The sequence below is a fragment of the Solanum pennellii genome, chromosome 9, assembly GCF_001406875.1.
Source record: "Solanum pennellii chromosome 9, SPENNV200".
NCBI classification, from domain to species: Eukaryota; Viridiplantae; Streptophyta; class Magnoliopsida; order Solanales; family Solanaceae; genus Solanum; species Solanum pennellii.
This window is the reverse complement of record NC_028645.1, coordinates 3,888,567-3,904,947: the sequence shown is the minus strand read 5'-3', so window position 1 is coordinate 3,904,947 and position 16,381 is coordinate 3,888,567. Positions and strand designations below refer to the sequence as shown.

Sequence of the window (16,381 nt, the reverse complement as noted above, 5' to 3'; positions counted from 1 at the left end):
TTAGCTAAAGCATTTTCTACATACAAAAGCTCCAAAAACATTTGCTTATGAAAGAAGAGTAGCTTATTCTGTAACAGATTTTCAACCTCCCTTGTAATAAAGAAATTCAAATGATTAATAGAGAATTAAAGAAAAATAAAGAGCTATTCTCATCTGCTAGGAGCTCCTATTTTGCTTTGCAAATGCAATATTTCAGACCATGTAAGATCACAATTTGCAAAAATGCTATTTGAACACAACATCAAGTAGCTTGGGAAAAAAGGAAATGTAAAAACTCTCCATGCAGCCAAGCGAAAATACGCAGCAAACCTCAAATTGTTTCTTTGGTGTAAAACAGCAAACCTCTAGACCCTGTCAGTGTGTAACAAGGAAAACTCAGTCAAGAAGAATGAACAGATACGAGGAACATAAAATATTCTTCGTAGCGCAAAAGAACAATCAAATATCAGAAGTGGAGAAATTGGAGAAAAATCAGCTAAAACCACATTCAAGCACACAAGAAGCAACTAGTAAGTTAAAACATCGTATAGGAAGAAAGCATCAAGTGAAAGACATGGATACTAACTAAAATTTGGAGAGATAAAGATCGTCAATAAAAATCTCTAGCAAATATGCATGCTTAGAGGGTTACTAGAGAGTCCCAGCATTATATGTATGCAACAGATCTTATGAAGGATCAGCTATGAGATAAGTATATTTCTACGGAAGTAATAGAAGTTCCCATTCTCAGAGTATTTGTATTAGTCTTCTTTTGTTCCGTATCTTTAGATTTCTATTACTACATGCTATATTTTGGCCTCTATATCTTATTTTTTTCTTGTTGTTTCTGCTGCCTCTTTTTCATCGTTCGTTTCAGCCAAGGGTCTACTGGAAACAATCTCTCTACCTTCTCAATTCTCAAGGTAGGGTAAAGGTCTGCGTACTCTACCCTCCCCAGGCCCAACTTATGAGATTACACCAGGTTTGTTGTTGTTGTTGGAAGTAATAGAAGTCGCTTACTCGGATATGCCTTTGTCTTGAGAATTACTATATTATCTTTTTGGTTCAACAGTTCCTTCCCACCTCCTACCACTCCCTTTCAAAACCCATTTCTAGATCAGTCCCTGTTCTTACAATGAAGAGATAGAGTAAAACAAAAAATCATATCACATTTTCACACTTCGAAGCTCTTATAGCAACACAATATTGTCAATTTTGTTGTATGACAACCACATTTTTGTATAGGGAGAAGACTGGGGATGTCGATATGGCAGGGCAGAGGTGGGACAAGGCAGGTCAAATCCTTAACGGGGCCGAGTGTCGCACGGCGACGATTAGTGGGCCAGGGTAGGGTGGGGCGGGCTAAGACTTAATTTAATGGGACGAGGCAGGTGATGGGTCAGACATTATTTAAAGCAAGAGAGCTTCTTTGCGGGGAAAAAGTTGGCGCAATATGAAATACAAGCTAGATCTTAAGACTGCATATGCAGCCTCTATTTTCTATTTCTATTAACTGTTACATTCAAACAATATATGAATCAGCATAAAATAAACAGCAATATACTGAATTCCTATCTGTTACCTTCAGCAATAACAATTCAGTTTTGCACAGTTTTGAACAAAGTATTTTGGTATTTTACACTTAATTCTTTTTAGTTGGGTTCTCAGGAAAAGCAAACTCCGAATGTGTGTTGTTGTTGCTTTTAAAATGGAGGAAACACCGAAATACTAAAAAGTGACTCGCACCATATTTTTTTTAATTCAATAACTAGAATAGTTTTATTATCCATATTGTGGGGGTCTATGTTGCTCGGACTCTTCAAAAATGTCATGCGGTGTGTGTGGGATCCTCCAATATAGTATATTTTTGAAGGATCTGACACGGATGCGCCAACATTTTTGGAGAACCTGAGCAACTTAGTGTGGGGTTGTTCCTCCTCAGTATCTTATATGTGTTTGGACACACAATAAAGATAATGAAAGAAATTAATCAAACAATCTGACTGAAATTAACGAGTAGTACACACAAACGGATTAAAGAAAATTCTTCATCATAGATCATTCAGTGACTTTACTTTCTTGGAAGATCTTTGGCGTAAATTACAATTGAGACTGTACAGGAGTCAACCCTATATAGTGATCACTAAGTCTCTTTGGCTTCAATGCGTATGAGCACATTATTATTGTACTCTATTTGACATGGATCCAGCAAAGAACCAACTGTTTTTGTAGTCCTTGTATCATATTAAGGGGTCCTTACGCTACTGAGATGGGATAGACAAGGATAATTCAAATTCTATATGGGATAGATAGTCCCACCATTTTAGTACAAATGGTTATGGGGACCAATTAATACCCATAGGCCATAACCAAACACGGGATTAAATGATCCCACATTTTATCCCGAGATTGTTATTCAAGTCCCACCAACCAAACAACCCCCAAGAGTTCAGATTATAAAAGCAATACTTCAGCACAGTTCAAAGATTAGTGAACACGTTAAATCACTAAGTGCTGCACTACATAGTTATATTTCTCCTCAGCCAAGTCTTGCTGGCTTAGCACACATAAGATATCACTCTAAAGCATCACCCTAATATGCCGAGGATAACATCCTATGTATCTAGTTGTTCATATTGTCTTCAAATGTATAAAATTGCTACTTTAGTGTGCTAATAGCCTTAACTCTTAAATTCTGGTTCTTGGAAAACTAACATAAGATTATACTTTCTTGAAGATAAAGATAACACTTTCCCCTCATTCTAATCAACAGCAAACTTAGTAGTGTTCAACAAGAACTAAAATACAGAACTCTTTGAGAAACTGGTGGATTTCCATTTATAGTGTTGGTGATTCTCTACTCAGAAAAAAAATCAGAATTTGACAAAAGGAGTTTCATTTTTTTCCATGGCTTCTGAAGACAAATTTCACTCACCATCCATCTAACCATTTTCCCTTTTTTGTGTTAACGGTCACATTTTAGAGTAGTATAATGCTAAAGATCTTAACATATGGAACACAATATCTTAATTTGCATCTTGTTATTAACTTCGAAGAAAAGGCTATTGATGTAGGAAAAGTGGAAGTTATCTAAGAACTTGAGGCTGACATAGACTTTTAATGACGATGTATTTACCTAATATGGGATGCACATTCGCAATTCAGAACAAGCAAACAGCCAAAACATATCTAAAGCGTTCCTGATATTATAATACAACAACATACCCCGTGAAATCCCACAAGTTGGATCCGGGAATGGTAAGAGTGTACTCAGACCTTACCCCTATCTTATGGGGTAGAGAGACTGCTTGCGAAGGACCCTCAGCTCAAGTGAAGCAAATTAAAGTAGTTACGAAAAGAAAAAACGACATTAAAGAGAACATACCAACTAACAAGTAAAGTAGTACACGCATTCAGAAAGGAAAAATAACAACAAAATAGTGCGATAACGGAAACACAATAAACCAAACATCTAAACATGCTAAATACTCAACCAAAACACCAATTGGAGCATATATGGAAATGAACTATTATAACAAAACTAAAAGGAGAAAAAGTGTTGATTCAGTATAAACCTTGTAGAGCCAGCATTCATATTCCTCCTAAGAATTCGACCTTCGTTATTCGAATCTCCTGATGATATCAACTCTCTCAACCCCAAATTCCCAACCTTCTCCTCTTTCTCATCACTCTCCTTTTCTTCTTTCTCACTCTCCTCCTCTTCTTCTTTCTCCTCTTGTTTCTTCTTCATAAGCTTACCATTAACTCTTTCAAAGTAATTCCCATAAATGTATTCAGGTGAATACCCATTTTCCTCATCAAAAAGCATGATATGACCATGCCACTCCCACACCCGATAATCCGAACCTGTATCCTCATGAAACCCGATACATATATGATGTTCACCAATAGCAACAGCTTGACCTGAATTTGGTTTTAGAGAATCAGTTTTTCCAGATAGGATTGTCCGGATTATCTCTTTCTCAACCCTCGATTCTTCTTTCGCTAGCTGAGATTTGGAAGAAGAAGACTCGTTGTTGTTATCATCATCGTCGTTGTCTTCATCTTCGTCGGAGAAAGGGAGAGTGTTGAAGAGGAGATCTTCGAGGGATTGTGGGGAAAAGGAGGAAGTTGGGTTTGAAGGAGGACGAATTTGGAGACGGTTCATTAGGGATTGGAGGAGAAGGTTGTCGAAGTTTGGGGTGGTGGCGTTGAAGGAATTCATGGAGGTTGACGGCGGTTNGTTGTCGAAGTTTGGGGTGGTAGCGTTGAAGGAATTCATGGCGGTTGACGGCGGTTGACGGTGGTTGGCGGTGGTTGATTGGATTCCAACTTCGAAGGGTTTAAGCAGAGGTTCTGGGGTTTTATTGGAACCAAAATATTATAGGGAGGAAGCTGCGAAATATCTTATTTTATATGAATTTTTTTTTTTTTTTTTAAAAATGCTTTTAAACATGTAGTTTTAATAGGCATAATCTTTTTTTTTTTGAGATTCTAGTTTTGAAAATTTTCAATTGAAATATGAAAATTAGCTTATACTACTGTTTTACATTTTTAAGTGAAAATATGGACCAAACACCTTTATTCTTCAAAATAGATATTCTTTTAAAGAAATGAATACTTTTGATCTTTCAAAAAAACTGGCCAAATAAATCACAAAGGCTTAGGATATATATATAGATAGATAGATAGATATGAGCGGTATTAGTAACAGTTGATATAAATTAATTTTTCTTCTCACATTATTTCTAATTTAATTCGTTTAATTGTGAACAAGTGATAGAGTAATTGAAGTAAGTATTACTCGTGCAGTAATTTGTTTTTTGAGTTCGATTATTATTAAGAGTAGTTTCTTTTTCTTTGGTTGTCGGAATCTCTGGTTCGAATCAGAACAAACCTTTACTTTGAAGTGAAGCGATCCCTTCATTCCCGAGCCAACAATTGCCAGAGGGTGGAACCCGGTAAAGGCATATCAGATTATCAATTTCTTAATAAGCATTCATTTCTGGACTTTACAAGTAACAAGTTATCCCCATATGAATTTTAATTATGATTTCATCCATAATGACTATCGTATATGATGATTTATCATGTTATCTATAGTATTTGTTCATGACCTACTTCATTTTAGTTACTAGTATCTTTTTAAAGGAATAATCACACATGAGATGTAAACTGCACTAGGCAAATTCTATGCAATAGACTCGATGCAGAAGCCATAGAGAAGGTATCGGATGACCACCTTCCAAACCAACTGAATTATCCCAAAAACAATTCCAGTTTGTCAAATTTCATTAGATATAAATACTAGTTATTTTATTCATTCCTAGATTTCTGTTACTATAAACTCGTCCCAAAATAGCTAAATGATAGTGATCTAGAAAGCGTAATTGCTGGAGCATGACAAAAATTAGAGCAAGTTTGGACAATACATACAATACAATTATTTATAAAATCAGTTATAGTTTCATTTTAATAATACAAACCAAATAAACTTCACAGCGTACCAAGTTTGGACAGATCAAATAGAAGCCATTAAACTCAAGGAACAGACCAGAGAGCATACAAACTTAACTTCGTTTATAATCCATTTCACAAATCGGACAATTAAGAGATAAGTTCAAATCATACAAAAATTGACCAGGGGAAACGTGAAGTTTCCTTTTCGTCATCATCATGCAATGTATGGAAGAGTAATTTCCCATACAGTAGATGATACAAGCATAGTATATATATAGCATGTTATATGCCCATGCAACATGGTATATAACTATGTGCTTTGCAGTATTAGACAAAATATGGTATATTAGTATGAGAAATGTAATGTTGACGGTCATTCACGACTTGAGGAAGATGGAAAGACTATCATCTCCTCAGGCTCTCCACAATGTAGTCTGCATACAGATCCCTGAGAAAAAAAGAACATTATACGTAAGCAGCCGAGCATAATATGAATTCTCGTTAACATAACATACTGCAGAAGGGAGAAAACTTGAACTTCTGGTTATGTGTGAAATGGTGGAAGGTGTTACTTACTGGGAATGCTGGACTGCTTCAAAGGCTTTGTCGGATGGAAGAAAGTCATTAACAGCAACTTCCTTGTTCTCATTTTTCTTGTCTGATACATTAGTCAAGGACCAAACCATATACTCAAGTTCTTATTCAAGCTTTGCACACAATAAACAGTAAATGAACGTAATAATGATAATTCATAAAAATCTGAAATTAAAATACATGCTGCTCTTAAGATTTGTGATTTTGGAAAAGGATACAATCCTCAAAGAAGCGACGTATCTCAGCCAAACGATGGGGTGGCAGCTCATTGATATCAGTGTAGTGCTTGTATTCAGGATCATCAGCACAGACAGCAATTATCTTGTCGTCCTTTTCTCCCTGTGTTCTGACTAGAGTTAATACGTGGAAGATTGGGAACACAAAATTTACTTTTAACCATAGAGAAGTACCTGATCAATCATGGGCATAAGACCAATTGCTTTAGCCCTGAGAAAGCAACCCGGAAGAATAGGTTCCTGTAAATTAGCATGGTAAGAATCAAGAGAAAAAATAACTGTTGATAGGCATCCCTTTTTTTTGAAGAAAAAAAAAACACAGTTCATAGAGGTTAAAGCCACAATACTAATAATTTCTTTAATCTGTCAAATATATGCATTGCAAAGGCCACAAATGGTTAAATTGTCCACTTCCTTGACACCCATGCCCTGCACTGGCAAACTATTGTAGGATTGGCTTCTTAAGAAAAATCAACAGTTTTATAGCATATAGATAAAAAGACATATAATACAGAAGTGAATATGTTATATACAGGGTAACAGAATGTCCACATAATTTAGAGCAATAACTGAGATCACAAATGCATATAATAAGACCTAACACCAGGACCAGATCAACTTTTCTGTATCCAGCACCGGTTTTAAGTAGTAGTAGATATAAGTTTGGAAGTTAAAAGAGTGGATTGGGAAGTTACAACCAAACTATATCTTCTCCATCCCTCGCTTACACACAAACATGTAAGTTATAGGTAAGTTCTTGGACCCTTAGCTGCAGTTCAACTATCAGCTAATATCCACAAGTGTGTTGTTTATCAGGACAATGGGGAAGGATTATCAGCTCACCTGCATGATGACTAAGACATCCAGAGGGTCACTGTCATCACAGAGTGTACGAGGGATGAACCCATAGTTATGGGGGTATACAACTGATGAGTAAAGAACACGATCAACCTGGAATAAATAATGACACAGCGTTTCAGGTCACACAGCTAAAATTTCATAATTTACTTGCTTCAAGATATACCCGCTGATACCTTGATCAGTCCAGTCTTTTTGTCTAGTTCATACTTCACCTTGCTCCCCTTACTGATCTCAATCACCTGCACCAACCAATAGGTAGGTTTACATACAAAAAGATCTTAACCAAGTATAACATAAATAACTTCAACCACATATGAGCCTCTTGTAAGTCCCAAGGTACCTAGGTAAAAAATCCACTTTACTCGGTGAAGATCTTACAGATTACAATTAGGAAGTAAAGCGCCAGTTAACTTAAAAAGGTAAGCACAAAGACAGAGCAAGGAATTCGATTTTGGCAGCTGATCTAAGGTATGTAACATGAAATTAGAGTGTCGACCTACAAGAATAATCATGTTTGCTCATTTAATGTTTGAAGATTTACAACATGTTTTGGACTTGATACCAATTATCAGCCTAGGTAAATATATTTCAGCGTATATGGGAGGCATAAACTGCCTTATTCATATAAACCAATATGAAGGTTCAACCATATTAAACATCAGTTCGAATGTTTTAAAGAATCTTACCACATTGAAAATCTGTGGAGCATTAGGTCCTGCAGCAAAACACAAATTTTAGCTCATGAAGAATATTCCAGGAGTCTTTTCTTTTTTTGCACAATTGTGAGGAAATGGTGTTTCACTTCACAGAATTTATAAAATACCTATCTCGAGATCATGCCAAGGATGAGCTGCAACTGATCTCCGTGTCATAGAAGAGAGTATTCTTTCATTAAGTGGTGGAATGGAGAACTTATGAGACACTGGAGACTTGACTTGAGTTTCGATAGGTGGAACCATAATTGCTAGCTGGACATCAAGGTATTAGTAGCACGTAAGAATCTCCATAGGCATGGGAAAAGCAAATGTTAGCTTTCAGAACAGAGGCATCAAACAAAACAATCGGTAAGAAATATATGTATATTTATACACCAATGACCCAGACTCAGAATGAAACAAACAAAACCTAAACAACCAGGAAGTACCAGAGACCAGATTTATATTTCCATAACATCGAAAATTATTATCTTTCTGCAGACAGAGATTAAGACATAGAGGTTATAATTTGCCATGCTGTCTATACGAACAACCAGCAATGCCAGATCTATCTCGTTTTAGCTCTACCTATACAATACCGATTGCTGGAATTACAACATCAGAAACCTGCTATGTAGATGCCTATATATAATTGAACAAAAGCTCTAAATAAGGACTTCACAAGTAAACAAAACAATTGCCAGTAATTCCAGTTAACTAGAGTCAATAACGATCATGTAGTCCAAAAGATCAACTCCTCAGAAATCTATAAACAAGCCGAAAATCACTCCCGATATTTACAGTCATGAATTCATGAAATACGTGCAGAACCAAACGAAGCAGAAAAAAATATGGAACACTACAGCTACACGAAATAAACTTCGAAAAACAACAAAAAGAACTAAAACGAAGGTGCTTAAACGCATTACTGCAAGGTCATTCACGAAGAACAAAAAAAACAGAGCGAAAACAAAAAAAAAACACTATATATCAGTTAAAAGTAGAGAAAAAAATGCCGTGAAGAAAGCGATCCTCACCTGAAGAAACAAAAAAACGGAAATGAACAAGGAAAAGCATTAACTACAAAAACATTACTCCGTCGAAATAAAAACCAATCATATCATCAAAAACAGCAGAAAACGTAACCGATCCCTAAAAACATTACTACAAAACTTCAAAAAAAAACAGAAATGAATGCCTGAAACAAGTAAAATGAAGCCGATCAAACACATTTTCAGAAGAATCACTAGCACATTAACATAAAACACATTAAACCAAAAAATCGATACCTGAAGCAAACGAAGGAGAAAAGGAAGACCGTCGGTGAAAGCACACAGCTCAGATCTACAAAAACAAAGCGTATGAACAACGGCAAACCGAGAAAGAGTATTTATAGAAAGAAAAAAAAAGAGAAAGAGAATAAACCCTAGAAAGTTGAGTAATGAAGGTGTAAAACGCGTTCTTCTCCTTCTTCCCGCTCTTAATACTCTGCCATTTCAAAAGCTTTAATAAACAGCTCAAAGCTTTAAAAAAAAATAATTGCATAATTCTTACGTTTCATCTTTTATTTTTTGTCCTTTTTTTTACTATAAAAGGAAGATTCTAAATTAGAAACGAATATTATAAATACTTTTGAAACGTGGAGGTTTTTTATTGGGTGTTGTGGGACTTAAAACGGTGAAAGTGACGGAGTTCCTAACAGTTGACGGGAAACGAAGGGTGGGGAGATGCCGTTAAAGGGATTAGTGGAGGGAATATTCGTGTGATTTATTTCATTTAAATTTGATAATATAATATAATAAACAAGAACAAATTATATCAAAGTAAGAAAAAAAAAGTTAAGATAATTTTATATTATAAATTTAGAAATGACAAACTCATGCAATATAACTAGTGAAATCGTGTTAAATTTTGAATGAAAAGGTGATATTTAATGGTATTTTCTCGTTCCTTTTATTTGTCATAATATTTTTAAAAAAATCAAATCATAAATTTTTTTATGGGAAAAGGGTCTGATATACCCTTCAACTTTGTCATTTAGAGCTGATATACCCCTTGTTATGAAAGTGACTCATATATACCCCTATTTGTAAACAAATGGCTCACATATACCTTTTTCCTCTAACGGAAATGAAGAAAATAATATTTTTAATCTAAATTTTTATTTTTATTTTTATAAAAAATATGATCCCATATGAGTAAATTTAATCCTCGTCAAACATGTTTTTTTTTTACTTTTTTTTGTTTCAATGACTAATTTATAATTATTATTTTGATAATCAAATTTATTTATATTTCACTAATATTCTTGTAAAACTTATTGTAGATGACCAAATTTTTTCTTCGAATACGAAATTAAATTACAATACACACAAAAAAAATGGTTTATTTTTTTTTTCTCTTTAAACTAAGGAATGAAAGAAAAAAATAAAATAAGAATAAGAAACTCAAATAATTATAATAAAAGAAGTCAAAAAATAATTTATGTATTAAAAAAATTAAAATATACCTTGAACTTTGATAGAAGAATCATATATACCCCTAAATGATTTTTTTAAAAAAAATTAGAAGTAATAAATATAAATTTAAAACTAATTTTTTAACTTCCGTTAAATGAAGGGGATATGTGAGCCATTTTGTAATAGGCAGAGGTATATATGAGCCGTTTGTATAACGGTAAGGGCATATATGAGCCACTTTTATAACGAGGGGTATATCAGCTCAAAATAACAAAGTTGAGGGGTATATCAGACCCTTTTCCCTTTTTTTTATTAATATTTCATTATGTTGATATACAAAAAATTGTAATTTAATTGGATAATCAAATTTTTAGTTTGAAATATTTAGTATGATATATTTTTTATTATATTAATACACAAAAAAATTTAATTCAATTGAATAATTAAATTTTTAATCTATGTAAACTGATTTACTTTAAAAATTAGTTAAATTAACTAAAAAATGCAAGCTAAATAAGTAAATAAAGATGTGGGCATTTAATTTTGTCCAAATTTAGACGTGGAAACAAGTTATTAATTTTTTTTAACAAAACTATATCTTGTGTTAGGCATGTTGTTCAATTTAATTATCCCATGTTTGGTACTATAAATAGGGATTATTTATATATATATATTAAAAAAAAAGTGGATGATACTTATTTTTCTTTAACCAAAAAAATATGTTGAGTTTGGCGAAATGTTCAAATATTTCTTTGCTTGCAAACATGAAACATAGGACATTATTTTCAAATATCTACTTTATATTTATTTATTTTCTTATTTTTTTGCATATAGTTATTATGGGAGGATAAGATGATCGAGTCAGCATTGACTAGGAGATTATAATATTTAAAAAGTTTAGCATAAAACATTTAAGATTATTAGAATGAATTTATTGAGTTTTTAAAGGTAGTAATTGCATATGAATTTTTTAAATGGCATTTTAAAAATATTGAATTCAGTTGATACAATTAGCGCATAATAAAAGCAAATGTATATTTCATGATGAAATAAAGTGTGTTTGGTGAAGTGAAATTTTTTCATGTTTGGATAGTTATATATTTTGAAAAGAAAAAAAAAATTCTCCATAAAAATAATTAAGTTCGTTAAAGATTAAGAAAATAACTTACGAATAAGAAAAATAAGTTTTATAACACCCTGCTCTCCTCTCGCTGCGGAGTTAGAATTCTTATGAAGAATGTCCAAGTGCTAAAGTGAAAAAAAATGTTGTTTGTGAGATTCAAACACACGATCAATTTAAGTTTGTTTGTCTTTAATATTTCAAAGCACCTAAAACTATTAAGCTACATCATATTGTTTATGTTAAAACTGTCCAAAATATGTTATTTAGTTACTTTATTATCTTATACTTGTATATGCGGTTTAATATTCCGATGAAGGGTGTCTAATTGGACACCCTGAAATAAGGGTAGCTACGCCATTGCTCTCCTCACCCCTACTACCCTACCTCCGATATCCACCGCCTAATTTATGTATATAAATGTTTTTGGAATAACATTTTTCGTTTATTGTTATTATTTTTATTATCTCCATTATTGTACATTCTCTTCAGATATATCGTAATATATTTTACTTGAATCAAGATATTCTATTCTCGTACCAAACATACCAATAATTTATTAATATTCGAAAAAAAAGGAGAAGAGGGAATATATGAGTGGGAATGAGAATAAGTAGCGTTGAAGTAATTTATAATTCAAGATATATATTCTCCAACTTTAATTTTATTTTTATTTTTATTTTTGCATGCATGTGACTTTTTCTTTATAACAACGACTCCACCCACCTTTCCTTATTGTTGACACATATATTCTTCTCAACTTTTGTTATTAATATTAATTAAATAAATACAAGAACAAAATTAAAGATTGTTCCAAATTAATTTGGAGAAATCTAAGGTCTGAGTTGATACATCATAATCTATCTTCCACTAGCAATATTATAAGAATATTAATAATTAATAAAGTAGATTAAAGATTATTCCAAATTAATTTGAAGAAATCGAAGGTCTAAGTTGATACATCATAGTCTATCTTCCACCAGCAATATTATAAGAATTTTAGTAATTAATGAAGTAGATTATGTATTTAAAGTAATCGATATTATTTTAAATTAATATATAATAATTAAGTTCACACTCGATATATATTTTGATATATATACACAAAGTTAGATTAAAAAAATTTACTAGATATTCTTAAATTTATATATTGAACAATTTATAAAAGTATCGTAAAACTTCACTAAATTAATAAGGGTGAATCATGAAATATTATTATTTTGTAGAAATATTATTTAATCGATAAATTAATATTTATTAATTTAAAAATTGTTTTGAGATGCATGTTCAGAAATTTAGAGTTTAGAAAAATTGTAGAAATCATCGGAAAAAAAAACAATGTTGGCGATGAAGTTAAAGATAAAAAAAAATACATTTGAAACTAGTTACGCATAACGAAACAGTACCGTAAAACTTTACTAAATTAATATAGGTAGATCGTGAAATATTATTATTTTGTATAAGTATTAATTAATCGATAACTTAATATTTATTAATTAAAAAAGTGTTTTAAGATTCATTTCAGAAGTATAGAGTTTAGAAGAAATTGTAGTTATCATCAGAAAAAACAATGTTGGTGATAAAGCTAAAGATAATAAAATACATTCGAAACTAGTTGTGCATAACGAAACACTTATCACATCTCAAACTTTTCACAATTTTATGATACAGCTCGAAAAGACAATACTAGAACTTTAGTATGCAATAAGAAAAGTTATAAATGAACTTCAACGATATTTAAATTTTTTTACCAAAAAGCAAAAATAATAGAATTATATTCCACTAAATTGTCTCAGATATATTTGTGATTTTAAAGAGTTATTATTTTGTGATATTAATGAAGTCATATATTTATATAAGCGTCTTTTGAAAATATATTATATTACTATATTATCGAAATGAATGATATTTTTCATTGACCTAAGTCGAAATCAAAGAATTTATTATTTTAGAGATTTTATTAGTTATCGAGTATCAATTTAGTAGATTTTACGGTATATATGAAACTTCAAAGTTTAAACCCCAAATCACAAACACGTGTCGCTTGAAGTTTAATTTTAAATTTGACTTAGTTAAATTAACTAACGTGACGGTACAAAAAGTTACACACTATAAGACAAATAAATTAATTTAAGACCTTATTTTATTTTTATAATATATAGTTCTATACTATTAAAATGTTTGACAGTTGCACCACACGTCTTTGCTTGCTTGATTAAGGGGGACCTAATCTTTGTACGTACTTTTTTGGTCTTTAATTTATATTTTTTGTGATGTGAATGTGAATAGGTCAATGTTATAATCACCACGTCAAACATTAATTGAAGACTTGTCAATGTTAAACATAATTTGTGTGGATCTTTGATTTTGTCAATAAAAAATAGATTAATTTTTAGTCAATTATTGTTTTTTTTTTTTAGCGTTATTATCATAAAAGAGATATTCAGTGTAATAATTTTTTTCTTGCGATAATATTTATTGTAGCAATAATAATTAAGTTAATGTTATTGTATTTATAATCACTAAAATCTTGAAAAGCGTTTATATAAAATGTTGGTTATAAATATTCATATAATACTATTATCGCTAAATTTAATTACAGTGACAATTTTATTATTGTCGCAAAAATACTTTATTTGTTATAGTGTGTGTTTGGTGATAGAGAATATTTTCATTAAATATAATTAAGTTTTTTAAATTATTTTTCTAATATATTGTAAGCAAGTAAGCAAAATAATATTATACCAAAATCATTTTTATGTAAACAATATGAATATGGAATAGGATGGGAAGTGTGGTTGGGGATGGAATGATCAAAGGGGTGGAGGTGATTGTCCAATGAATGCAAAGAAATGATAGAACTTGAAATGACACTAATAACACTTGTTAAACTATATAACTAGACATATTTCACTATTATATATATTATTATTATTTATAATATTTTATGTCAAACTATTATATATATTATTATTATTTATACTTTTTAAATATTACGTATTTTATTATTAATTAAGGGCTTCATACCATATATTGTGAAATATATATAGATACATGTATTTTTGCTATCAGATACACTAAAATATAGAGACGGGCGAATGAAATGGTGACGAAGATGAACGAGATTCGTTATGTATCCCAGATACACGTGAATCATATCAAACACATACTTTTATGTATCTGATGTGATTCACATGAGTTTGGATATTAGATAAATAGGAGATGGCGAGCGAAATGAGAGACAATGCGATTTGTTATATATTCAGATACACGCAAGTCCACTTGAATACGATATCTAAAAAAATCACCTTATTTTGACTCTATATCCTGATATACATGTATCTCGACGTATTTGAATGTATTTAAAAATAATAAAATTTGATAAAATACGTAATATTGCTACATAAGTTGAATACTCAAGTTTTCCTACTTGTTTTCCATGTCTAATTAGGGCGACTATTTCTCTCATTTTTATCCAACTTATTTTCTTAGATTTTAGACTAACCAAGATTTCTTTGTACCAAACATACTAATTTCTTTTTTAAAGATTTATTTTCATTATCTAATGTAGTTATTAGAGTATTGATAAGTTAGGTCCCATACTCCCATTTAAAGATTTGACAACTCATAAACATGTTCTTACTTGTGGTACTATAAAATAATGAATTTGAGATCTATGCATTGATAATGTAAACAATATATTGTTATCTATACATAACTACAAACTAGATTCATATTTACTTTTGAAATAATTGAAGTTACGTATCAGCAATAACACGTGTACCAAATATATTATACACAAATAAAGTTATAATGTATATTTTAGAGGTGGAATGATGTATCAGAATGTTAAGAGTGAGAATGAAAAAATGGAACTTTCGTAATTAATCCAAATGATACAAATTTTAAAGATTATGTCATCTTAAATTATGTAATTATGTAAATTTCCCTAACTCAGTCCCTTGTCTAAGATAAGATGAGCTTTCCTGGCCCAAGCTCCACTTACTGTGGGCCTTAGTCCATGTTTTTATTGGATATGTAATGTCTATATAAGGGTGATTTGGGCCTTGTGGATTTGTCTTCTTTGAACGACATTTCTTCATGAGATTCATATCGTTGTAATTTTACAATTGATGTTCGAAAAATATAATATACGTACTACATACACTTGTTCACTGTGTTCGTAGAATAGAAAAATTATTTTTAATAACTTCCGACTCAAGATAATTGTTTTAGTAAAGTAACATGAATAATTAGTTTCATAAAGAAAGGGTAAAAGAATATATGATTATGCTAAAACAAAATAGATATATATTATTTTATAATTCTCATGGTTTCTTATAGCAATTTCAATAAATGTCCATATGATGGAAACAAATTAGACATAAGAGGGATTTCAATCAAAACATTTTAAAATTTTCAGAAGAAATGATTATTTTTTTCAACTTCTAACTAATATACTTTTTAGTTTGATTTTACGTAATTGAAATACTTTACATATAATATATTTTTTTGAACCTAGAAAAATGTATAGTCGCTACAATCTTGTCACTCTAGGCTATACTTTGTGCGCATTGGGTAAACCTTTCAATTGTATAATAGCTTACAAATCACACAGAAAATATAAAACTCACAAGACAAGCCTTATGCAACAAATTAAATTTAGAAGACATTAAAAAGGATAAATCCCGAATCATTTGCAAATAACCATCCAAATTAATTGAACCAATCCAAACTAGGGTTGTTCAAAATCGATAAAAAATTTTGGTTTATACTAGTATTAGATTATTAGTTTAGCGATTTTGATAAGAGTTTTGACTTTTTTTGTTATCGGGTTATCGATTTTTAACAATTTGAATCTTAACGGGTTAATCGATAACCCGATAGTAAATTAAATAATTATATTTATACTATTTTGTATATTAAGTCATTGAGTTAGTGTTTGATTTTCAACTTTTATTTTTGATTGTCTCAAAC

General features: G+C 31.1%; 2 protein-coding genes across 3 annotated transcripts; both read right to left on the bottom strand.

Moving 5' to 3' along the window:
* LOC107029694 (FK506-binding protein 5-like) lies at nucleotides 1-4,347 on the bottom strand. The gene is made up of 3 exons (XM_015231135.2): nucleotides 4,279-4,347; nucleotides 3,555-4,221; nucleotides 1-351 (listed from the first exon to the last, which is right to left on the bottom strand). Exons 2-3 carry the CDS (start codon nucleotides 4,202-4,204, stop codon nucleotides 345-347), a joined length of 657 nt encoding a protein of 218 aa, XP_015086621.1. The 5' UTR covers nucleotides 4,205-4,221; nucleotides 4,279-4,347; the 3' UTR covers nucleotides 1-344.
* Nucleotides 4,348-5,537: 1,190 nt separating this feature from the next.
* Nucleotides 5,538-9,393, bottom strand: LOC107029170 (soluble inorganic pyrophosphatase 4). 2 transcript variants are annotated; one of them, XM_015230520.2, is made up of 10 exons: nucleotides 9,251-9,393; nucleotides 9,115-9,169; nucleotides 7,954-8,131; nucleotides 7,817-7,845; nucleotides 7,304-7,369; nucleotides 7,113-7,220; nucleotides 6,444-6,509; nucleotides 6,252-6,372; nucleotides 6,016-6,097; nucleotides 5,538-5,887 (listed from the first exon to the last, which is right to left on the bottom strand). In XM_015230520.2, the coding sequence occupies exons 3-10, from the start codon at nucleotides 8,087-8,089 to the stop codon at nucleotides 5,845-5,847; spliced, it is 651 nt and encodes a 216-aa protein (XP_015086006.1). In that variant the 5' UTR covers nucleotides 8,090-8,131; nucleotides 9,115-9,169; nucleotides 9,251-9,393; the 3' UTR covers nucleotides 5,538-5,844. The 2 variants fall into 2 exon arrangements, with proteins under 2 accessions (XP_015086006.1, XP_015086005.1); XM_015230519.2 differs by having other exon boundaries at nucleotides 7,954-8,098.
* Between the last annotated feature and the right edge of the window lie 6,988 nt (nucleotides 9,394-16,381).